At 34.7% G+C, this 25,901-nt stretch overlaps 1 protein-coding gene across 3 annotated transcripts in view; it reads right to left on the reverse strand.

Annotated features, from left to right (window-relative positions):
* Window positions 1–25,901, reverse strand: part of TMEM161B (transmembrane protein 161B) — a 68,873-nt gene that overhangs the window by 34,949 nt on the left and 8,023 nt on the right. For 2 of the 3 annotated variants that reach the window (XM_059060450.2, XM_067031264.1), the window contains exons 2-3: window positions 12,496–12,599; window positions 1,192–1,275 (exon numbers count right to left, since the gene is read on the reverse strand). In XM_059060450.2, the coding sequence (XP_058916433.1) occupies window positions 1,192–1,275; window positions 12,496–12,599 (188 nt within the window). Of the gene's footprint in view, window positions 1–1,191; window positions 1,276–3,964; window positions 4,031–12,495; window positions 12,600–25,901 lie in introns of all 3 variants that reach the window. The other variant, XM_067031263.1, reaches the window with a different exon arrangement.

Raw genomic sequence — 25,901 nt, forward strand, 5'->3', positions numbered from 1 at the left:
AAAAGGCAAATGTGGAATAGTTAAAAAGAAACACAGAAACTAAAAACTGACCTGGATTAAAATCCTGACTCCTAACAGTTACGTGAACTTGAACAACTCATTTAACTTCTTTGATCAACAGCTTCCTCATTAGTAAAACATAAATTAAATTACAGTGACTATTTAGGGTTACTGTGTGGATTAAATAGACTGTGTAAAAGTGTTTTGAAAATTATAATATTAGGCAGAAATATTTTATTAAAGAACATAACCACTGGAATACAGAGAAGGAGGATTTGCACTTAATATTCCAATGAGCTTCAAGGTATATTTGTAATGATAAGTGAAAAAGAAAATGGTAGCATGATCAGAAAAGACAGTCTTTTCAAACTTCCAATTTCATGTCAAATAATCATTAATCTTCAAAGAATTTTTTTTAGCACCCATAAATCCATTAGCCCACGTTAATAGAATTTTTATGATATACATGAGGAATTTGGTGACAATATGTTGTCACTGACATTTTATAATATATTAGAATCACAGAATCAGAGCCTAAGAAGTCCTCCCCAGCTAAGGAGACTAAGGCCCATTTAGAGAGGCTAACTAACATGCACTTTCCTTGAAAATTCAATATAAATAGGGATACAAAATTTTAAAGATGGAAGAATCTTTCACAGTTACTATGTTTGGTCCTTCTACTTCACTGTGTAGACCACTGCTGTGGTCTATTCAGTGAGGTTTATTAGCAGGCAGTTTTCTTCAGAAACTTCAAGTATAATATTCAAGAGCCTAACAGGAACTAAGAAGTTAATACTGTCCACCCCTTTTATTTAAAAAATGAGAAAACGGAGGTAAAAAGCAAATGAATTTGCCCAGTATCTGAGTGGTAGCAAAATCTGGAAAAGAACCCAGACCAACTGGTATCTTTAAATGAGTTGTAAAGACATGGGTTACGGGTGTCCTCTATTCAATCCCCCACTAAAAATTCTTAAGTAAAATAATCACTTTTGTGCTTATATATTAGATTACTACACATTGGGTGCTCTTAAAGGGTGATTCAATATTATTTTAGATCATGGATTTTGATCTCAGATTTACCAACTGTTTATAGCATAATCGGTAAATGTTCCTTTAACCAAAGTACCAAAATATATTTACATAAATTCTATTAAATACTTGACACCTTACAAGCTTGACAGTATAACTTACCTATCTTTTCTGCTTTTCCCTTTTTGCTGCTTTCCTGCAAGAATTCTTAATTCTTCTTCTGTAGGATGTTGATACCATCGCAAACTAAGAAAAAAGTAATTCTTTTAAATAAAGAATTAAAATCACCAGAATTATTCACTTATTCTACAAATATCTGAGTTTCCTAATTGTGAAGACACTGCAGGGAAATATCAGGTGAAAAACTCTAATCTGAAACAGATACTACTGCTTAAGTCTTAAAAGGTTTAGATTCAAATCCAGCAACCACTTACCAGCACTTACTAAATGCCAGACCCTGCAATGTTGTTTGTATTCTTCTTACAACTGACACTGTATTAATATATATTAAGATTATATTGGCTTACTTTAACAAACCCTGCAGGCAAGCTGACAGAAGCACATTAGAATTCTCCACCCATTACACGGAAGGAATTGTTACTTGTCTTAAAAAGAGAGTCCTGTGAATGCCCTCAAAACTGCAAGTAGTCTTTGCTTTCCTTTTCTTTCTTTCCTCCCTTTAATTTAGTTGGAGAATTCACGAACTTTATGTGTATAAGGATTCAAGTGAATTGCTGTATTTACAAAACCCTTTACTCTTGGCTATAGCTAACCCTCTTCAGTTAGGGCTCCAAAAACAACTGACTGTATTTATTACCCCCACCAGCCAGTCAAAACAGCCAAACAAGTCATTGTTATTCCTTCCCAAGCCCCCACCTGCTCATTCTCAATTTCCTGTCTCACCTGAACTTTCTATCTGCCGGGAACCTGAATTTGATATTTGGGTTTTACCTTCAACATGCCCTTTCCATATATTATCATTAATTTGGTTCTTTAACTCTTAAAATTCTAAACTTGCCTACTTCCCTGAAAGGACCTTAGTTCAGCATATCTTCCTCTCTAGCTCTGACTATGGCAAACCTCTCCTTTCTTTCCACTGGACTAAATGCATTCTGATCCCACCTTTATTTATTTTTCCTTAATGCAAATCCTATCAAGGTATATATGCCTGCGTAAATACTTTCCAAGACTCCTCACAGAGTAAAGCAGTGAGTAAGGCAGTTAGGCAAGGACTCTGACCAAGGTCCTGCTGTTATAAAAAAGAAACAAGACACCTAGTATTGATAGATCTTTCAAGTTTTCAACCACAAAAATCTAGGTTTTTAAAGTGAAATACCCCAATTTTTAAAAAAATGCTACCGCTGATTTGCTGTTTTAAAAATACTGCTGAACTGGCAATTTGAGTAATAACTGGATATTTAATGATGTAAAGAAATTATTGTTAAAAATTTTTTGCTGTAATAATGGGATTATAGTAATTTTTAAAAAGCTCATATATTTTAGAGATATACACTGAAATATCTACAAATGAAATAATAATAATATTTGCTACAAAATAATGTTGGGGGGAAGGAGAGATGAAGGGGAGCATAGATGAAACAAAGTGGCTACCAGCTGCTGTGATGAATACACAGGAGCTTATTATATTTGTTATATATTCATGATATTATTCTGTCTATATTCGTTGTATACGTTTGTTTAAACGTTTGCATTAAAACTAAAACACACATTACAAGGCCAAATATAGAGTTTGTGACCTCCTATTTTCACAGCCTTTCACAATCTGACTACTGTCTGCTTCACCAGACTCACCTGCAAGAATTCTCCTTTTGTACGTGACATTTTACCTAGACTAAATGACCTTTATTCCACAAATTCTTTCATCCCTTGGCATTTCTGCATATAGTCTTCTCTCTGCTTGTAAACACCTATGCTACTACTGGCAAACTCCTAATTTACCTTTGATGGTTTATAAGGCAGTCTCTCTGTGGTATAATAAAGAATATAACTGGTCATTGTCCCCATTTCTTGGCACAGAGTTTCAAAAGCCCTTGAAATTTTCTGAGTGATAAAGGAGTCTTTGTTATGCCAATGTGGGGACTCAGGGGGGACCTCTCGATAGCTTCCGGAGGCAGGTCACCAGAAATACCAACCACATGATTAGAGTTGGAACTTTCAGCCAGCTGACCTCCAAGAAGAGGAAGGGGGTTGAAGATTAAGTTCAATCATGTGGCCATTGATTAAAAATCATGCCTATGTAATGAAACTCCATAAAATCTCTGGACACCGAAGCTCAGAGGAGCTTCCTAGCTGTTAAACACACTAAAGTGCCTGAAGGGTGACATGTCCTGATTCCACAGGCACAGGACATGGAAACTGCTCCTTCCCAAACGCCAGCAGATGTGTAATCTTTATAATAAAACTGTAATCACTGCACTTTCCTGAGTTCTAGTTGTTATACAGAAGTATTGAACCTGAGGGGGTCATGGGAACTCCCTAATTGGTAGCCAGTAGTTGTCAGAGCATGGCCCAGGGATCCAAAGGACTTGCAGCTGGCATCTGAAGCCTGGGCATTCTTATGAAGGACTTTGCCTTTAACCTGTGGGATCTGTGCTAACTCCAGGTAGTTAGTGTCAAAATTGATTTGCAGTTGATATCAGACCGGTTAGGTTAAAATGGAATATTCCCCTAGCTGACAGATTCTTGGAGTGAAGATTTTATGACTTACTTGGTTTTGTATACTTCAAAACTAGTACAGTGACTGGCATATAGTAAGTGCTCAAAAAGGATCAATGAATGAATTCAGTTCTCCTCTTAGTTTAAGGGTTTTAAAATAAAAAATATATAACCCAACCCCAAATTCCCTAAACTATACTTAACACGGGTAAGGAGGTACTTCCTGAAATTTCGATTGAAGTCCAGAATTTTAACTTACAGTCGATTCTTGTTATTCGCGGTAGTTATGTTCTATAAAGTCGCCGCGAACACTGAACCATTGTTCCTAGGGGAAATACAGGGTTAGGTTCCCACGAGCCTCTGGTCACAACATCTTTATCAATCAATCAATACATTCCCTTGTTTTATGTGTGTTTCTGTTTAAAGTACCTTATTTAATATATACTGTTGATTCACTAATATTAAATTCATGGCCAACAGTAATAAAACTCATGCGTGAGCAAAGCTTTTCTAATAACTGTAATCATAAGTATAGTATTTTCCTGATTTCTGTGAATATTTCTAGTGAATTTTCTCTATAAGGCACATCATAGCCTTCTGGCGCTTAGGAACACTAGATATCAAGCACTTCAGCTACATGTGGGGGCCATTTTAAATAGCGAAGTCACCAACAAAAAGCAAAAAAATGAAAAACATGGCACTAAATAGACCACAAAAAGGTGGTCTTGTTTACAATATGAGAGGTACAACAAGAAGGCCTCAGCTAGGAACCTGGGCCTCAGCTGGGAACAGGCCACTCAAATTTTTTACCACTCTGCATATGTCTATAGATGACCTTGAAAGCACCACAAGTATGGGTTTTGGGGTTACTAATAAATTTTAGCAAGCAGGCAAATCACAAGTAGAGAATCTACAAATAATGAGGATTGACTGTATAACATTTAGGAGAACACATAAGCAATAACTCATTCATAAAGACTAAAATTAGTTGTTTATTTCTTTGAGAAATAATTATCAGTGAAAGACTCTTAGTACTACAGGAAAACTTAAGCTTAAACATTTAGAGTCCTGTAATAATAAAACATTATAAGACCCTTACATTTTCTAGGACCCACTTTCTTTTAAAATATTCTCAAACTTGTTTAATCTTATTTTGTGAATCCATTTTTCTAAAATGAATTGCATTTATTACATTCAGGTCATCTTCATTAGTAACAATTACTGTTCAAAGCTAGAATCTAAAAGTACTGAGTGCTCTCAGGGACACTTCCAATCTGTTACTCATCTATCTATCCATCTACCCATTCATCCATCCACCCACTGATCTATCAGACATTTATGGAGCCCACTACAGTCAAGTACTCTGCCAGGCAAGGGAGATATAATCACCCATAACAAAGCTAAAGTCCCTGATTTCTTGATGTTTGTATTTCAGTTGGGGCAGAATTTAACCAATCTTTAAAAAGACAAACATCATATATTGGATACTACACAAAAGAATCAAATACTTAATGAGAATGAGAGACAAGCCTTAAGGTATTAGGTTACAAAACCTCTCTGAGATGGCATTTGCCCAGCAAACTAAAGAATAAGAATGGAGTGCGAGAGCATTCCAGGCAGAAAAGAGTATGTCCAAAAGCACAAAAGCATGAAACAACTCAGAACAATGCAGTAACCAAAAGGGCAAGGAGGCAGTAGCACCATGTACAAGGACAAACACATGAAGGAGGCTGAAGAGATAACAGGGAACAGATCATGCAAAGCCTCTTGGGTCCATACGGAGTGTAGATTTTATGCTAAAATAATGGTTTCAAAGCAAGAGAAATAACTTGATTTACATTTTAAGATTTCTTTTACTGCTCTGTGAATTAGAACAAGGCAAGAATATCACGGAAATATATTTCAGAATCAACAGTTCTTGTAAGGTAAGTAATGGAAAGAAAGGATGGAATGAAGGATGATGATATTTACACTTCTGATTTGAGGAAGATGGTGGTACATTTTCTGACATGGAGTAGAACAGGAAGAAATCAAGAATTTAAACATGCTGAGTTTTTAAGTACCTATGAGACATGAAGTGAAAATATCAAGAGGGCTACTGTATATTAGAGTCAAGAGCTCACAGATAACCTGGGGCTATTACATAATTGTGGTATTTAAATCCATAGGCATGAATAAGATCACCTAAGGGGAAAATAAAACATGGTAGAAGGCTAAATAGCTAATAAGGAAGTGGGAAAATCGAGTTCATGACAACAAGTATGTAACAAATTCAGCGTTGATGGAAAACAAGGAAATAGGCCCAAAACTAAGGAACAGATATGGGAGGGGCTTTGTTTTTTAAGAAGGAAGGGAGGCAGAGTTGTGACTCTTGTTTATTTGTTGTTGCTATTATTTTTAATGGGAGACCTTAAAAAAAAAGTGTGCTAACAGGAATAATCCAACAGAAAGGAAGTAATTAATGGCAAAGAAGAGAGGAAAGGGCAAAAGAAAAAAAGTCAGGGTGAAGGTGAGAGGGAATGGGATATAGATCACAAATGCTGGAGTTAGGTCTTGATAGCACGATACCTCCTCCATAGGCCAAAATTAAAATATATAAACATTTAAAAAAAACCAAAAAACAGAGAGGCTGCACATGTAACTAGGGTTGTGGGTTTGATGGCATGAAGATGAGAGCGACAGGCTCTGGTTTCAAGAGCTTAGAGTGAGGCTGAGTCAGGCATGTATAAATGAAGATAGGATTTGGGTTGAAAAAGCTGTCTGAGAAGTGGAACACACAAAGACTGCCAGGTAGCATGTAATAGCCATCTAAGGACATGAATTCAAAGTAAAACCTAAAGGTACAGTTGCACAATTTTCTTCAACAGTCAATGCTTCATACACAGTTGGATTTCAGATCATATGATTCCCATCTACTATACTTTAAGCTCTGGTATCAATTTTTGGTCTTTTCCTTTGCAAAATGACTTGCAATTTGCTTGCCCCTGATGCACTAGGCCTTTCAAATATGGGCTTAGAAGACAGATATAAAAGTTTATCAGCCTTCGATTCGATGTTAAATAACGGTTACAAAAACACAATTAGAGAAAAATGCTTTATGTTAAGCAAAAGAAGCATGATGTAAAATTACACATGAAATAATCACATCCATGAGGGGAAAATATGAATAGAAAAAATTAGAAGGAAATACAACAAAATTTACATAGCGATTGTCTTTAGCTGAGAGGAATATAGTTTGCTACCTCTTATTTTTCCTTTTTATCAATTTACCATCTTCTTCTACATCATAGGCATGCATTGTGTTAGTAATAGAAAAAAATTTAAAAACAGTAAGTATTAATAGAATCTCACTACAAAACTGAACCTCTTGCATTTAAGTTAAACTGTATTTTATGACATTTACTTTGGCTATTTTCACTTATATTCAGACTGTCAGCAGTGTCTCAGATAACAAAGCCAATTTGGTGTTATACTCCACTAAATCACTGAAATAATTTTTCAATAATTTTCTTGCATAAACCTCTTACATAAAGTAATATCAGGCTACAACCTTCCTTACTAAGGCAGTTCAAGTAAAAAACATATACCAGAAAATACAGAAGTACTGACCTAGATTCTTTAAAAAAAATTTAAGCAGCAATGCCATTTAAAGCAAACTACTTAAAAATTTTTCAGAAGTAAAAATTTCAGAAATTTAAAAAGAAAATCTGAACATGAACATACATAGAAAAGCTTAGTATTGAGAGAAAGCTAAAAAAAGGCTTTAATACATAAATAATCATACAAAACTCTTTCACAACATAGGCCACAACATAGTTTTAGTCTCCATTCTAAATCTCTAAATAATAATTTAGAAGTGAAAAAAAAAAACTTAAGGGAAAACAAACACCACCTAAAACCTAGAAAACCTTTCAGTACAAGTAACTAAAATATCATTTATTATACATATACATTCTCTTGTTATTTATTGGAAACTTTACTAGAATATCATGACATTCTGGAACTGGAAGTTAAGACAGCTAAGGCAGGAGAGCAAGGACTCAGGCATTCCATAAGGGTAGTAGCTTAAGGTTTAAACCTTTCCCTTAGGTCATAAGTCCCACCTACTGTGCATTTGAATAGTAGGTTTCTCTCACCAAAGGGAATTTGCAAATTCTTGGATCAGGCAACAGGCAAAAAGAGTTAAGAGCAATTGAATAGGGTGTTTTCACACCTTCTTTACCCAATATAGGATGAGACAAAATCAGAATAAATCCAACCGTAATATATTTTGAGTCAGGGACGTATGAAGGGAAGTAGCTGACCAAAGTGAGAGCCTAGGGGAATAAAGGGGTAGAGAAAAATGCGTAAGGTTTGAGTTGAACAATCAGGAAAATGGAAAGCAGGTTCAGCAAGGAAGCTATAAAGGAGAAAAAGCAAAATCCTACTCCTCATGCAAAACCCACTATTCAAATGTACAAAGAATGTAACCTATCACTTACCTCTCCATGAAAAGAGGGGCCAAGCAAACTTCAAAACAAAAAGGAACTTTAATTACATTAGAAAGTAGAGAATACTTTGGCTACAAATCAGTGGTATGCTGGACATGATAAAGAACTAACGTCTTTAGGCAACCCGAGCAATGGTTAGAACGAATGTTCCTTGCGTTAGGGAAAGCGATTCACAGTAAAGGTAAAGAGAAACCAACTTTCCACAATTTTTCTTTCCTTTGGGGAGTAAGGGAAGAGTAGAGCAACTTAAGAGCACTAGACTCTTCACACCTGAGTTTTTCAAGGTCAGTAATACTTGCTCACAGGTTATGGCAAGAAAAATTTTGCTACTTAAATTCTTGTTAAAGCAGGAATGCCTCAACAGTCTGATAGTTAATAAAAAGGCATATAAAAAAGGAGAACTAATAACATTTTCTAGAAGAGAAACATTTACCTATTAAAAAACTGGAAGAATGCAATACAAAATAATTATAATTTAGTAATGTGGAATAAATTTAATCTCAAATGGTAAGGAGAGGTATAATTTTAACTGATGATATTTCTTAAACTCTTCTTCACACTTAGCATGCTTTTGGTAATCAGAAAAATGCTGATGTGCTTTTAAATTTAGAATAAAAGGTGACTGTAATCCTAGAGAACCCAGAAGAATAAGTAAAGAGTAAGTAAGTAAAGAGAAACCATATACTGCTTATAACCTGAGGATATCTTCTAGAAGGTTAAGCACAGCTAGGGAAAAAAAAGGTAGGAAAAAAGAAAACCTTCAATAAATTACTCTATAAACTGCCAGCAGAAGTCACAGTGGTTGTAGAAAAGTTCACCTCCACCAAATTCAAACCTTGGTTCAAATATGTCTGTTCCAGGACAAGGGTCTGGAATTTGATGAGCAGCCATAAATCAAATAATTACTAGACTACAAATCAGACTTCCAGGGTAAAAGGCCTGGATCTGTTTCATTTTTCAGTATGTAAACAGGAGTAAAGCTAAAATTTTCTCATCTGTAAAAATGGAGACAATATCACCTACTGCAAAGGACGAGGCACTTACCAATCCTGCTTTTACTTCCTAGGTACAATGAAAAGTGTATTTCCCAGCCTGTTGTGCACTTTGGCCTGAACCAGTCATAGGGCTCCAGACTATGTAATGTGGGCAAAAATGATATATCTACTTCTAAGCTTGGTCCCTAGAATCTCCTGAAAAATCCAAGCCCACTCTCTCTCTACTTGCCAACCGGCATAGCATCTAATAGAAGGACTCCAAAGCAGCAGAAGGAACAGAGGAGCCACAAGACAGAAGAAGCTTAGAATCCCTGAGTAACCACCTGAAGGATAGCTGAATCCTTGAATCATCATTTTGTGAAGGATCAACACAGAGAGCTGCCTGACCCCTCTCAGGTACCCCCATTTGACCCTGATTCCTGTCTGAGGAACTGAGTGAGCAACTTTTATTAAGTTCAGACACCAAGATTTCTGAGGTCCTAACATATCCCAATACATCTCTTCTTCCAAGTTCAGAGTGTAGAGATCCAAATGAGATAACAGAAATAAAAATTTTATCAGTACAAAGTTCTATAACATTGTAAAGGTAATATTAATGGAATTAAACCAGGCTAAAGACTATGCATTATTTTTTTGAAAACTAGATATCTACAATACTAATTACAATATATAAATGTTATTTAACGAGCCAGAAAACTAGTCAATTTTTAATATAAAAAATCAGCAGGTTAATTTATAAGCAAAAACTGCTAATGCCTTCAAGGTACTGACTTCTTCAGGAAATTGGCAGGCTTACACATTAAGTCAACATAATACAAACAGGTGCCACTTCACACCTTCCATTCTAAAAGAGACAGAGGTTGATGAGAGATATAGACAGAAACTAATTTACATGATAAAAAGAGAAGCCATAACTTTTAAGAAAAATATGAATACTTACAATTTGAAGATATGATACTAGTGGAATAAATATTAAGTTGACAGATACCAAAACTAAAAAGAAGTTTCTTCTGTCATACCCATGATTAACCTATCGTGGTATCTACACATCTATTCACTTGAATAGTTCTATTAAATAGCTATTCAATCTAGTCACTCCCAAACCATCCTACACTACTCATAATTTTTAAAGTCCTCATAAGCCTCTCCCTTTAAATTTCTTCAAGTATTTTACAGCCGATAATCTAAGAAGGCCCTCAGATCTTTCTCCTTCAACTCAGCAACATCATATGGTTTAAAATCCAAACTGTCATTTCTGATCAATAATATTTTTACATGAGTAATTTAGAAGAGATTTTAGATTTTCTTAATATTAAAACAGTATTATTTCATATCACAAAAGGTTGGCAAAACAATAATTATCCCAAAATGATAAAATCAATATTCTTATTCAACAGAGTTAGGCAACAACATTGAGCAATATAGCTTCATGACCTAAAAATTTCAGAATTAATATTAAAGAAAAATAGATGATCTTAAGAACACAGAGCAAAACAAACAAAAACAGAAAGGAAATGAAACTAACTACAGCAGAAGAGTAACTATTACTAGAACATCCTGATTGGTATCCTTGGAACCTGATTTGGAATTAGAGACAGCATTAATTACCACTAAAGTTAATCTATTTATAAAAGCAAATCAAGATCACGAAAAACATCAACTTCACGTTTATTTTTGAAAGTTGAGCTCCTCTTCAAATTAGCAATATATATACTTATGACACATACTTGTCAAATGAGTAAAGATTTTAAATATATTGTTCCAATATTAACAAAGAGAATCAGTTTTCAAGCTCTGAAGTTTCAGTTTTATAGAAACAAATGCGATGCAGATTATGTAAGAAAGCAGAAGTTGCCTATAGACTAAAAAGGGACATGACTGCAAAGATCTTTAAAGCCAAGAGACCTGGAAGTCTCACTGGAGACTCATCATAAACAAAATCTAGAAACGTGCAATTCTTAGTAGAAAACAAGCTACCTTAATATGTATTTTACTTAGTTTATTAATTCAGATTCCTTTTATTTAGAATTAATGGTATTTGCACAGCAGATGTTCACCCTTTCATGAACTACGAAAAAGGGTTTTTGCTAAGCAAAAAAAGGAAGCAAGGTACGTTTACAGGGCATAAACATACATAGTTAAAAACTAGTCACAGATGATTTACTTTTTTCACTTATAAATAGTTTTGATGAAGCTTTTATTTAATTTTACTAAAACTTTAGTCATTATTTACTTTGCTAATAAAATATACATTTTTAAACCGCTGTTCTCTCACACATTCCACACGTGTGCCTATCAGTGTTCAAAAAAACTTTTTAAGCAGTCTAAATAATATTTTCCTATATTTAAACACTGATATGGAAAAAGTATAAAGCATTAGAGAAGAAGAATATATTTAAAACTAGGAAATAAATTCAAGCTTTATGGATAGAATTGCTTATTATTGGTCTTGCAGTATATGAAATCATTACAAGGATAATAGCTCTCCATTGCTTTCTAACTTCAAAAGGTCTAAACAAAAGAAAATTGATATACAAATCAATAATAGAATTTGGTTATTTATTAGAGACAAATAATTGGAGTAAAACTATAGTCATGGTACCAAATCTATAATTTACCTCTCATAATTATACAAGATTGTGGCATGTATTTCTGTATGCAGAGTTTTACTGCTTTTGCCTCACTACACCTCCTATATTTAACTTCTTTACTTTTGATTTTATTCTTTTACTGTACAAATTTCAGCAAGGTAACTTACCTCCTCTGCAGAAAGAGGGGACAGTAGTAAGCTTAAAGTGCAGTAAACAAAATTAAAATCCTACAAAACAACTTCATCACTTCCTTACTAAATTAAAGTTTAAAATTATTTGCAGTAAAAAAAGGGCCCCTAATTCTCATAATAAACTCTCAAGTCACCAATAATAGGATACGTGCTTTGAGTCACTTTTTCCAACAATGGTAAAAATATTTAAGCACTTCGATTTATAGTCTCTTCCTCTTGTTGACCAACTTTTATTAAAGGTAACTAGAAAAGTCATGTGATAGTTCCAGTGGCCATGGACAGAAAGGGATAGAGAAGGAAGGGACTAAATTCTTGACCATGACCCTATTACCTTTGTACTAAACAGATAAACTACTAATATCTCAAGTAAGAGAAATAAGGAAGCTAGATTTTCCTCATTATTTTCTTTTTTCATGTTTTTAGAAAATTGGAATTAGCACTTAACTTCTAGGAAGTTAATCAGCCTGGTAAACTAAACAAAGATTTGAAAGTGCCAGTCAGAATCAGCCTATCCTTGCCTTACCTGCCATTACAGAGTAGCCATCGAGCAAGAGAATAGTGAGGTATAATCTTCTGCATGACACTGGCCATCACCATGGTAACAACCAGCTGTATACCTATCACACCCTGTGTAAAGAAACAAACAAACAAGTTTAACAATGAACGAATTTAGATTTGAGGACATTGCTGAAAAGCTTTCTATACATTTTGAAAATTATACTTTAAGGAAGATGGATTTACTACCAAAATACATATTATTCTGCCATTTAGGTATTCAAGACCATGTATGTTTAAACTTAAAATATGTGATCTACTCTCATAATCCTCTACAAGTTAAAGTAGCATACACATTCAAAATCTATTCCCAAGAAACGTTCTCCATTACTTAAGTGTACCAAAATGAAGTGAAAAATGGTGATTGTTTTTTCCATCCTTCTCCAAAGTTACTCTGTTCACACTTAAAACACTACCTTGCCTAGGTGTAAAAGCAGTATGCATTTTTTTAAATTCTAGGTTGGTAGTGAATGACTAAAGAGCATTAACTATAGTAAGTGTGATGGCAGAACTGGCCTGAAAGTCACTAGAAAAAAATTTTAATTCATGCTGTCATCACCAACTTCCAGTTGGGTGGGCCTTCAACAAGGTCCAAAAATGCCCATAGTTTGCTCTAATCAATCCCTCTCTTGTTCTCCATAATACCTAATTCAAGCCTTCTCCCATCTCCTCACACCTCCGACTTCCCTCAAACTTTTTTTAAAAATTCTTTTTATTGAAGTATAGTTGATTTACAATCACAGCAAAGTGATTCATTTGTACATACATACATATATGCACACATATATATTCTTTTTCATATTCTTTTCCATTACAGGTTATTTCAAGATACTGAATATAGTTCCCTGTGCTATACAATAGGACCTTGTTATTTACCTATTTTATATATAGTAATTTGTATCTGCTAATCCCTAACTCCTAATTTATCCCCCCCCCCCAAACTTCTAACTCTCTACTCAGTAGAGAACATCTTCCAGTTCAGAGAGAAAAACAACAGCATTAAATGAGAACTCTCACTTGCCACTGACAAGCTCACAATCACTTACATCTGCATCCTTCTTCTTCCACACCCTCTAGAAATAACAGAGCATCTTCAGTATAAAGCAAATCCCTCTATGTATGATTCAGAGCAAATCCTCTCATTGATTTTCAGGAACCTTAACCAATGAATAGCTTCCCTCCTGTATCTTCCTTAATCTGTTCTCTATTTAAATCCTTCCTATCAGCATTTTAACACCTTTCACCTTTCTAAAAAGTACCAATAATTTTCTCTTATTCTACAGCCCTCTCCTTCTTAAAATATGTAGCCACTTTGCAAAAGACTTGTTTTCACTCTTTCTATGTTCTCATATGCCCACACAGTTCCCATCTGACTTCTGCTTCGGCCCATTCCATTAAAACACCTACAATCACTATCACTTCATCTTGACAAATTATCCTTCCTTATCTTAAATCTCAGCAGAAACCCAACAAGGTCTACCAAACCCCTTGCTTTACTCCCACCTAGATGACCATTTCTTTATACTCCTCTTTGTTGGCTCTTCCTCTATATAAGCAGTCCAAAAATAAAGTTGAATTCCTACCTCAATGCCAAACAAGTACATTAAAAAAATGTTTAAATGTTTTTTAAAAAGTAGTATAGTTCATCTAGTTTAAGAGCATGGACTCTGGACCCAAACTGACTGGGATAGAATCTGCCATCTACTAGCTGCATGCCTTCTGGACAGGTTATTCAAACATTCTGTACCTCTATTTCCTCTTCTATAAAATGAAGCTAATAATTCAACCTACTTACTAATCAAGCTGTGGTTAGTAATTGTGCCTGTTACAGAGTAAGCAGTCAATATGAATTAGTACTATTTGTTGTTATTGTCATTATTATCACTACTATTATGTGATAACTTTGTTTTTAATTTCAAGAATAGAAGAGTCTTTGCAAAAAATAACCAATGTTACTTCTATAAAAAATAAATTTAGGGCTTCCCTGGTGGCGCAGTGGTTGAGAGTCTGCCTGCCGATGCAGGGGACATGGGTTCATGCCCCGGTCTGGGAAGATCCCACATGCAGCGGAGCGACAAGACCCGTGAGCCATGGCCGCTGAGCCTGTGCATCCAGAGCCTGTGCTCCGCAACGGGAGAGGCCACAACAGTGAGAGGCCTGCATACCGCAAAAAAAAAAAAAAAAAAAAAAAAAAATTTAAAAAACAAAATAAATGGAATCATACCATAAAAAATGACATGTCTCCTAAGTGATAAAAGAACACAAAAAAATTTTGAAAAAATCAGGTTTCATCAACTGTAACAAACTGTTCGATCAGTTATACGCCACTGTAACAAATGCACTATCATGATGTCGGATGTCAATAGTGGGGGAGGTTGCGCACATGCCAGGACAGGGGATACGGAACCCTCTATACCTTCTGATCAGTTCTGCTACGAATCTAAAACTGCTCCAACAATATGAGATTTTAAGAAAAATCAAATCAAATTTATTCACAGAGAAACAATACAAACAATGTCAAAAGACTAACTGGGAAAAGGTATATGTAACTCACATCACAAAGAGATAATTCACTTGTTAGATATTATATAGAGTTCTTATAAATCAATTAATAAAAGAACAAATGCCTAATTTAAAAAGAGGAACAAAAATGTACTTACTGTTCTTTAAAAAAGTAAAATGGCTCTTAAACAGGACTGTTTTTAAAATGCCTTTGAAACCTGCCTCAACTCTGGTTTCACTGTGAATATTTTAATGCCTTCAATTCTACCAGTTGGGTTAAGATTCAGACCACTTTTATACTCACCTAACATCAAAGGTTACATTTTTACCTTTTTTCTTTCACATTTCCTATCACTTGAATTTACTATCCTATTTTCTATGTAGATTGTGATAGAAGTTCTGCAATCTCCATACAATGAATGCCGCTACAAAGAACTCTTTCAGGCAGAACAAGACCAAGAAATACATTAGCAAGTAGGTCAGAAGGTTAGTCTATTTGAGATTATAGACTTAAAAGCAAAATATAATTTTTTTAGCCAGGGAAAGTTTTGTGGACAAAGTTAACCTCAATCTAGCCTTGAAAGAAATGTGATAGTATCACAGTATCTTCAAGGTCATCTAGTACAATCTCTCGTAAACATACATAACAATTTATTAATGTGTAAGCTCCTTAATAGCAGAAATCATATCTTAGTCACACCTAATAAATGTTACAGGTATTAAATGGTATTTCAGAAAGACTGATCTGGAAGATATATATATATGACGGACTGTGATCAACTGGGAAAAAGAGGCATCTTGCCAAACTCTCCCCTCTTACTCCAAATCACTAAGCATAAACTGCTGATAAACCCACTACTGAAGAATGTAAACCATGTGAAGGCAAAAACAAACAAAAATCAGCAAATTGGAATGACTAGAATTAAGAATAGCAACTAGGCTTCTGCAATGATCCAGATCAGAAATGATGACACTTTAAATTACTGTGGTTATATCTGGTACTCAGAAGAAAACTGCATTCTAAGGATATTGTTGAAGAATTCAGAGACTGATGGTATATTGAGGCAAAGGAGGAACTAAAGAGATCAACCCCAAGAAAGGCAAACGTCATTCTCAATGTTGTAGTTAATGTTTGACTAAAAAACATTCAATGGAAAAGTGTAACTTCACTCCATTCATTTACCTTACTATGCCATTTCCATCTTTTAAAATGCAGTTGAAAATACTTTCTCAAAACCTCATCTATATACTGGGTTAAATATATTATATAATAGAGGTTTTCTTCCAACTTTCTAATAGAAGTCAATAAATCTTTCTGAGAATGAATCAGCTGTTAGGTGACTATATATGTGGTACTGAAAGAAAATATGTTGCTTTTTTCCCAATACAAGAATCTACCTAATATTTTGGAGAAGTAATTTTTAAATTATATGGAATATGTCCCCAAAGTTATTCCTTTTCATACATATTTAGAAAAGAGTCCTCGGAATATATTTTCAAAATGGCCACCATTTTATAGAATTATATGTTATCAATTTAATATATTATTAATACTAAACTTAGATAGACTTTTGAGACATTACTATACAAATGACAATTACAGTGTTCATGCCAGGGATTAACATATTAAAATATAAAGTACTCAATTCATTAACTAAGAGACACAATCATTTGAAATTTAAAAACAAGCCATTTCAATAACCTGCCTTCACTGACCAACATAAATGTCTATGTATGTCTAAGTTTATACAAAACAGAATTTTTGAAATGTTTAAAAACCAAATTTCCTGAATATTTTTTCATTATTTTTAATTAAAAGATAATGCTTAAGTAAATTTAAGCATAAACCAACATAAATTTCACAAGAAAAAACTATTAAACTGGGTAGATATGCACTGAAACGATAAAGTCCATCATGGCTGAACTCTCAAACACACAACCATATGGGTCATTGACACAAGTGGCCTTAATGGTTTTATTAGGGCCTCAAAACAATAACTTGACCAAAGAGATGGTTTCTGTCTGGATTCACTGCCCCTAGGCCCCAATTCTCTTAATAACTGGAACTGGGGAAAGTCAATTATGAAACAGCTCATAAGCACCCAAGAAGGGTGAAACACTGGGGCAACTTAGGTTTCAACCTTTCCACATCTATTAACCTGAGGCCATGAAGAGCAAGAAAAAGTTATTTGCCTTTAGTCTACAGAAGAATGATCATTTCAATTTTTGTTAGTAATCGTTTCTGGGTAGGTTAAAAAAATTCTTACCAAGGAAAATTAAACAATTCTCCAAGAAATAAAATATATCAAACAGCAGTATTTTACCTTTCTTGACAATACTGACAATAAAACTCCCCAAACTTAAAAACAAACATGTTGCAATTCTTTTTTAAGATTTTTTTTGATGTGGACCATTTTTAAAGTCTTTATTGAATTTGTTACAATATTGCTTCTGTTTTATGTTTTTGGTTTTTTGGGATCTTAGCTCCCCGACCAGGGATCAAACACAGAAGTCCCAGCAATTTTAAAATTCAAACTTGGAACAATATTATGTCAACCTCAGCGGAGTTGACATTTTGTTTTGTTTCATTAACCTAGCTCTGCTGCTGACAACAGACTGAAACAAAGTATATATTGTTTAGCATCAGAAGGCAAATCAGCATACATACTTGGGAATCACACCAACCAAAGGGTTTTAATTATCACCCCCCTTCAATAAGTAAGAAGGGAAAAAAAAAGAGGCTGTTACCCAATGACGTTGCTATTTTCAGTTTCTTAACTTTTTACATATTTTAGTGATAGCTAGACATGTTGAAAAAGACTTCTTAGATATGCTCAAATGATTTATACTACAAAAGAAAGGGTGAATTTTGCTATTTCAATCTAGATTCACATAAAACTTAGAATTCACACACTGAGCATTTAAGCAAACCATCTCTGAACAATTTACAAATGAAGAAATCAGGGTCCAAACAGCAAAAACGACAGAACTACTCAGTCACAGACTTATCCAGAACCCAGACGCCTAATTTCCAACTGAATGCACTATGTCGTTTCAGTGCATTCAATGAACGTTTATCAAGTAACAAACTACAGGCACTGAACCACCTGCACACAATAGGGAGAAACAGCACAGTCCCTGCCATCAATGAGCAACCAACCAGTCCACTAAGAGTAAATGGACCCCTACAATACAAAGTTATGAGAGGATAGGCAGAGGATTCTATGAGAACACAGCAAGAGAGAAGAGAGAGAGAGAGTACTAAGGGCAAAAAGCTATGAAAGGGGATTATGGAAAGTAAAGCATGAGTCAAGACTCAGTGGAATCAGCTTGATGAACCATCAGTGATATCTCCTTCACATAGGATGACAGAAGTCCAAACCCAGATACTAAAGGGCAAAACTTACAGGTTTAGAATTTAGCCTGAAAACAATAAGGAAACCCATGAAAAGTAATATGACCAGATCAGTATTTAAGAAAAGTTGCTCTGGATACCATGTAAAGACTGGATGAGGGATAACCCAGCAGCACTAAGATAACTGCCCAGGTATGAAAGGAGGTACTGCACTTAAGGTAGTAGCAGTACTGCAGGAAGGAGAGGTGCAGCCTCTCTTACGTTGGTGATAAGAACTATATAGAATCACTATATATTATAGTGACAAATGAGTTAGGGTCTTGGCCAAACAATGTTAAAAATCTATAAATTCAAATTATGTCACTACAGAAATTATTTATTTATATCTATAAATGAGAAAAGCAAACAAAAATTTAATTAACAAATATAGGCTGTCTGCCTAACATACATCCAATATCTTACTGGCTATTATTAGAAACTTGGCAAAGGACTTCTGTGTTTCACTGACTATTATAACCCAAATACTCAGAGCAATGACATTTAGAATAATTCAAGGTACATAGTAGGGTTGAAAGAATGAATGACACTACTACAAAACAATCTGTCTTAACAGAATTTAAAATCCAAGATTATCATATTAGGTAACAACAAATATTATTAAGACAATGTTGGAGCACAAAACTGCATAGTACTATGAACAACAGTTACAGAAATTTTTAAAATTGAATACAAAAGTTTCATAGAGTGGATGAGTAAACTGAAATCAAGGAAGGGACTTCCAGGCTAAATGACAAATGTGAACAGAGTAACCATGGGACAGCAAAAAGCTTAACTCAACCAAAGCAGACTTTAATATATGACAAAGAATTGTGAGAAATCAGATGAAGACAGAATTTCAGATTGTTAAGAGTCTTTAAAACCAAGAGGAGGCATCGAGCTGAGGTGTCTATAAAGATCACCTTGGAAGGCTTTTTAAACAGTCAGGGGTAGGAGAATAAAATAATGCAAGTAACATATAAGGAAAATTAGACACAGCAATATATTGAGCAATTAAAGAGAAAACCTAAGACGAAGGTAGAAACAGTTGAAATTAGAAAGGAAAGAACAAAACTAAAACTTGGTCAGTAGAAAACCAATCAGACTTTGAATGTGACTGACCATGAAGGAAAACAACTATAGAATAAAACAGGAATGTCTCAAAGGTTATTTTAGGATGTTTTAGTTTCAGTGACTGGCAGAATCCTAAAGCCACTGATAGAAAAGTTGTAGGCTGAAGGAAACTCAAGGAAGTGGACTAACAACCCTACAACAGGCCTCCCACCTTGGCTGTATCCTCAGCCATTCAGAACACGCACAGAACATGTTTCTCTGGTACAACCAATTCTACAACAGACAGACTGGCAATAATCAGATTTGTAAGAGTTCTAACAACTAATATACAGTGAAACATAAGCTATCAAGTGAATCAGATGCTCGAGTTCACTAAGTGCTCCACTCCATTACTGTCTTAATGCTACACTGAAAGTCAAATTATAAACAGGGTGCTTGGTACGTAGTGACTCAGAGCAAAAGGCATCATTGAGGGATAATATTTCATTCACATAGCGATGAAGTCTGAAGAAATACACAAAACAGCCCTCTAGAGTATAAAATACTCCAACACTAAATAGTTATGGATAAGTATGTCCAATTCTGGCTGTTTAAACTGTTTTTCTAGACTTTCAAATGACAACACTATTTTCCAATCCTATTTCTTTAGACGAAAACCTATCTAAAATTTTCTCTATCTTTTGACATGTAAATACCATTGATTTGGCTACAATCTAGTCTACCTTAGGTCTTGCAAACAATCCACATCTAAGTTCAAGGTGAGAGGACAACTTATTTCTTCCATCACGTGTTGATTTTATCAAACCCTTAAAATGTTAACCACCCCTCATGCCACCTACAAATAATATGTGATAAGTGGCATGGTAGAGGTCAGTGCCCAGTGTTATGGGAGCATTCCAGGAAAGGGAGTGATTAAATCTACATTAGAGAACTGGGAAAGACTTGTCCACAGAGGTGACATTTAAACCAATGTCACAAGGTTAAAGTAGTATCCCATTGTCAGACAGGAAAGGAATACAAGTTTAGACAGATACACCTATTTGTACCAAGAATGTAAATGGCATGAGCTGAAATAAGGAGCAGCTCCACACAGCTAGATTTTGGTATGGGCTGCCCAAAATGGACTCTTCTACAGGTACTTAGAAATAAGTCCAGCATCCTAAGCCTGGAAGTAACTAAACCAAATATATTTTGGAAGGATAACTCTGCCACTACAGTGGAAAAATAAAGTGGAGGGGGGGTAAAGGTAATTGGAAGTAAAGAGCTAGATTAGATATCTGCTGAAATAGTCCAACCAACACCATAATAGCCTAAACTAAAACAGCTTCAAAAACAAGAGCAAAATTAAGAACATTTTTTTTTTTCTTTTTTTTTTTTTTTTTTTTTTTGATATGCGGGCCTCTCACTGTTGTGGCCTCTCCCATTGCGGAGCACGGGCTCCGGACGCGCAGGCTCAGCGGCCATGGCTCACGGGCCCAGCCGCTCTGCGGCATGTGGGATCTTCCCGGACTGGGGCACGAACCCGTGTCCCCTGCATCGGCAGGCAGACTCTCAACCACTGCGCCACCAGGGAAGCCCAAGAACATTTTTTTAAGAACATTTTTTAGAGGGGAAAAAAAAGGAATTAGGCATGAGGTTAATAATCATCTCTGCAAGAAAAGTATCAATAGGTAAAGATTAAACTTAAGTGATTATGTAAAGATAAAATGAGAATAATGGCCATAATTATTCCTTGGAAAAATTAAGCAGTAACAGGAAAATCTGACAGTTACTAGAAAGGTTCACATATAAAAATATACATTTGTAAGCGGGAAAATATACATACTTAAGGCAAAAGGGAAGGAACCAATATAAGGGGGCTGCTAAATATTCTAAAAAGGAGTTAACTGTGGGTATTGCTTATGAATCAGAAATAGATGAGACCAAAGGCCTAAGTTGAAAGTAAAACTTTATGAGACCTTGTTCTATTGAACAGAAGCACAGAAGGTATACAGACGTATTAAATTGAAAAACTGAGGTCTTCAAAGGTTACATAACTTGGCTGGGGTGGGATAAGGAAAAACTAGATCAAGATTTTTGATGTCCTGCTTTCCACTGGATATAGTCATTTTGGAAAACTCATTACATATCATTTCAAAGTCCTCAGATCATTCCCTAAAAACCATGATGGGGTGGGGAGTTGATCTGTAAAACAAAAGAGGGGAGGGGCAGCAAGTCATGAGAATTTTGACATAAAAGTTAATGGAAGAATTGAATGAATAATTGCCAAGCAACTACAAGCCTGCATGACTCAGTAGCTCAGGTACAACATCAGAGAAATGAAAGATGTGGAGTTAAAGGTTAAATCTGCAGGATAATTAAGTAGCTGGTCAAAAGAGCCAAAGAAATAACCAAAGTGGACAAAGTCTGAGAGATCTTGAAAAATAACCGCATCAAGGTCAAGATCTTGGCAATGTGACTGAGAGGATGTTCAGAAACTTAAGAAAGGCCTGATGAACTTATACATGTAGATGACTGACAAACCCAAGCTGCATTTTTAAAAACAATTACTTCCAATAAGTTCTTTAATAGAATTGACGGCTATCTAAATTTCACCCAGAAGAGAAATTCTTCCACATAATGCCAAAGCGGATAAAAGCATAAAATAATCATGAATAGGCAGGGAGAATTCCTCCCCACAGACCATCCCTAGAATCCCAGGGTTGATTATACAGGCTATCATGGCCTTTATCTGGTTTTATATCATAGCTCCAGCCCTTACAGACACAGTAAACAGACCTGAAAATAAGGAGGCCTTTGCTAAACAAATGAAATGAAAATAAAAGGTTTTGGTAGGAAAGCAGTTAAAGAATATGAATAAAGTCACCTATTGATATTTAACAGACATATTGATTGAATCATATGAATTCAGATATTTGTTTTGACCTACAAAACAGCAATTTCATATAGTTCAAATTGTTACTACCAATAGAATTATATACACATAATATATAGAAGGTAAAATGACAGAAAGGGAATTGGAAAACACAATTATCAACAACTATGATTTGAACTCAAACGACATGGGTTTTCAAATTTAAATGTTTACAGAATTAGTCCGGTTTGCCAACAGCAATGTTTTGCACCACAAAATTTAATTTCTTTAGAGTAAAAAGTACAAGCAGAAATTTTTATTGTTTCCGAATTCATAATAAGAAATTTAATGTACTTTAAAACTAAGGCCCCAAACCACAAACTTTCAATAAAATGCCTTGGTTCACCCTAAATATCTTAATTAGACCTACAACATAGTAGAATGCATGAATTTGACATAACTATATTCAGTAACAGCAGCTCCAGATTTTCTGCTGAAGATGATGATAGAAAGCCGTTTTTCAGAATTTGATTAAACTTAGAAAAAAACTTAAGATATTTCAACAACAAATAGAGTGCAAGGATCAAGATGCTTTTTCCCAAGGATACGGGACATTATAATTAAATATAATTTATAAACCATTTTATTAATTTCAACACCATATGTGTTGAAATTAATAGTTTATTTTATTTTTTAATAAATTTATTTATTTTATTTATTTATTTTGGGCTGCGTTGGGTCTTCATTGCTGCACACGGCTTTCTCTAGTTACAGCGAGCGGGGGCTACTCTTTGTTGCGACATGCAGGCTTTTCATTACGGTGGCTTCTCTTGTTAAGGATTACAGGCTTTAGGTGTGCGGGCTTCAGTACTTGTGGCACGTGGGCTCAGTAGTTGTGGCTCACGGGCTCTAGAGCGTAGGCTCAGTAGTTGTGGCTCGCGGGCTTAGTTGCTCCGTGGCATGTGGGATCTTCCCGGACCAGGGTGCAAACCTGTGTCCCCTGCATTGGCAGGCAGATTCTTAGCCACTGCGCCACCAGGGAAGTCCCTAGTTGTTTATTTTAATAGATAATTTTCCAGTTGTAGTAGGTTGAATAAATTATGCAATATCTCATGTAAAGCAATACCATACAGTCATTAAAATGTTGATGAAAACTTAAATATTTTTAAAGATGTTAACAAGCTACTTTATCTCTAAGCAAAACAGGCATAAATGTTTTATTATAATACTGATAAGTAACAAACAAAAGGTTTAATGTAAGACATTCCTAAATTCTGCCACTCTTCCTTAACTGTAAGAGTATTTTCTGACAATATAAAAAATTTCCCTACAGATCTATACTCAAAAAAGCTATTAGTCAAAACTAATAAATTTATATTTGACATTTACAAATCATCTCATTTGTTCTAACCAATTCCTCCTCATTCCTCAACATTCTTTTCCTCTATAAAACCTTCCTGGCTACTAAAAAACATATGCATAACTCCAAAACAGACTTTATCATGCTGAGCTGTAATTTAAGGGTCTCTCCCCCACTAGAACTGTACTTAACTCATTTCTTCAGCCCCAACTCCATTCCCAGGAAAGCACCTTGCAAAGCAGGCTTTCATTACAAGTCGAATATTTACTTTTTAGATGAAATAAAAGGATAAAGCATAAATTTGCTCACTGTTCTTCACTATATTCAGTTTCCTATACATGCCAAACACTGGACTTTATTCACAATAAAGAAGAAAATTATTCACTTTAAGACTGAAAGACAATATATCATGCACTCTGCATACCTCAGAGTTAAAAGTTGTAGCTATTTTGGGGGTGGGATAGGGACGGTGGGAGAAACAAGAGGAAAGAGATATGGGGATATATGTATATGTATAGCTGAATCACTTTGTTATAAAGCAGAAACTAACACAGCATTGTAAAGCAATTATACTCCAATAAAGATGTTTAAAAAAACCGCAAAGAGTTGTAGCTATTTTTACAAGATAATCCTCTCAATTTAATTCAGTAAATATTGCAAATACTTTCAAACTTTGGTAAGTGTGCTAATAAAGCTTTATTAAACAATTCAAAAATAAAAATTTCAGCTTATCTCTAAATTTTAAGCCAAATACAAAAGCCAAGAAAACTTAATGTGCACCCCTAATATTAACTGTTAGAAAAATGCATTCACTGTTAATATTTTAATATGTTGAGTAATTAAACACTAGAATCGAGGTAGTTCTGTCACTGACTAGCATTAGTACAGAAACCAGACAAGCCCTCTCTAGGACTCATTCCTTATCTACAAAATGACAGGAGTTGGCAAATGATCTCCAAAATGTTAAAAAAGCTTACTGATGATGACTGCAATACTTTAATTAAATAAACAATAGATTGTTGGCATTCACATATTTACCATTTCTAAGCCACCATCAAAGCCTGTGATATGTGGTTATTGCTAATGGCAATGAATAATTATCACTTCCTCAAAAGAATTAAATGAGCTAATATTTATAGGAGACCTGCATAGAAATCAGAGCCCCAAGTTAATGTAAAGGAGTACACGTAGCTCACTGCCCAGCATTCTTACCTCAAATAGTGGTGTGCAGGAATTTCTCTTAGGAGATTTGTGAACGCCAGAGATTCTACAGTCCTTTTTTTTTTTCTTTTTAACTTAGCTACTTGGCCAATTCTCTCTTATTAAATGATTCATTTTTTTTATGATCTGAAAAAATTTTTAGTGACTATCAAGAGAAAGAACTATGATGACCATAACTACTTCTGACAGTAATGATTGAGAAACTCTCTATTAAAGTCAAGAATAAGTACTCAATAAATGTTAGTTTAAATCAAATTAAAAAATAGTTTTAAAGAACTAATGTCTCAGTTAAAGTTACTACTTACACTACAATGAATTTTACCGAAGCTTTCTTATCTGTCCCTCCTGACTGGAATATATATTTCGTTGACAATTCTAATTGCAGTTATCCAGATTCTTTTCAAATTCCTTTTTGGCTTAAAAACTGGACTAGGAAAAGATTAGTATAATCAACATGAAACATCTGACCTATCCAAACAACTAAACTGTCTAGGAATAAATGATACAGTAAGGCTTCATTGTCTTAACGTTAATTAAGACAATAGGGAACAGAGCAGGAAGTCAGTAAGGATAAACTTAAACAGAAGTAAAATTCTACTAATGAATTAGCTACTAATAAAAGCAAAATTTTTGAGGAAAAAAGGCATGGCTTCTCTTTTGAGCAAGACTGTATCCAGAAATAAATGATTCTAGTCATGGAACACTTAAATGCATATGCCCATAAACCATAAAGAACTGGAACTATTTTCTAATCAATTATTTATACTCACCATAACAGTAGCCAAAATATTCAGAAATGATACAAATACTTAATAAACACTCAAGTTAATGAAGTTTTAGTCGAGCAGAACCCTCCAGTATGACTTTTTCTTTCAGGAAAAGAAAGCAGGAAACTATGGCACTGCTTTTTCTAAGTGGATCATTGCACGTAGGCAAACAGTGGAAATCAACAGGTAGAAGATAACAAAAATC

This window comes from Kogia breviceps, chromosome 4, assembly GCF_026419965.1.
Source record: "Kogia breviceps isolate mKogBre1 chromosome 4, mKogBre1 haplotype 1, whole genome shotgun sequence".
Classification (NCBI taxonomy): Eukaryota; Metazoa; Chordata; class Mammalia; order Artiodactyla; family Physeteridae; genus Kogia; species Kogia breviceps.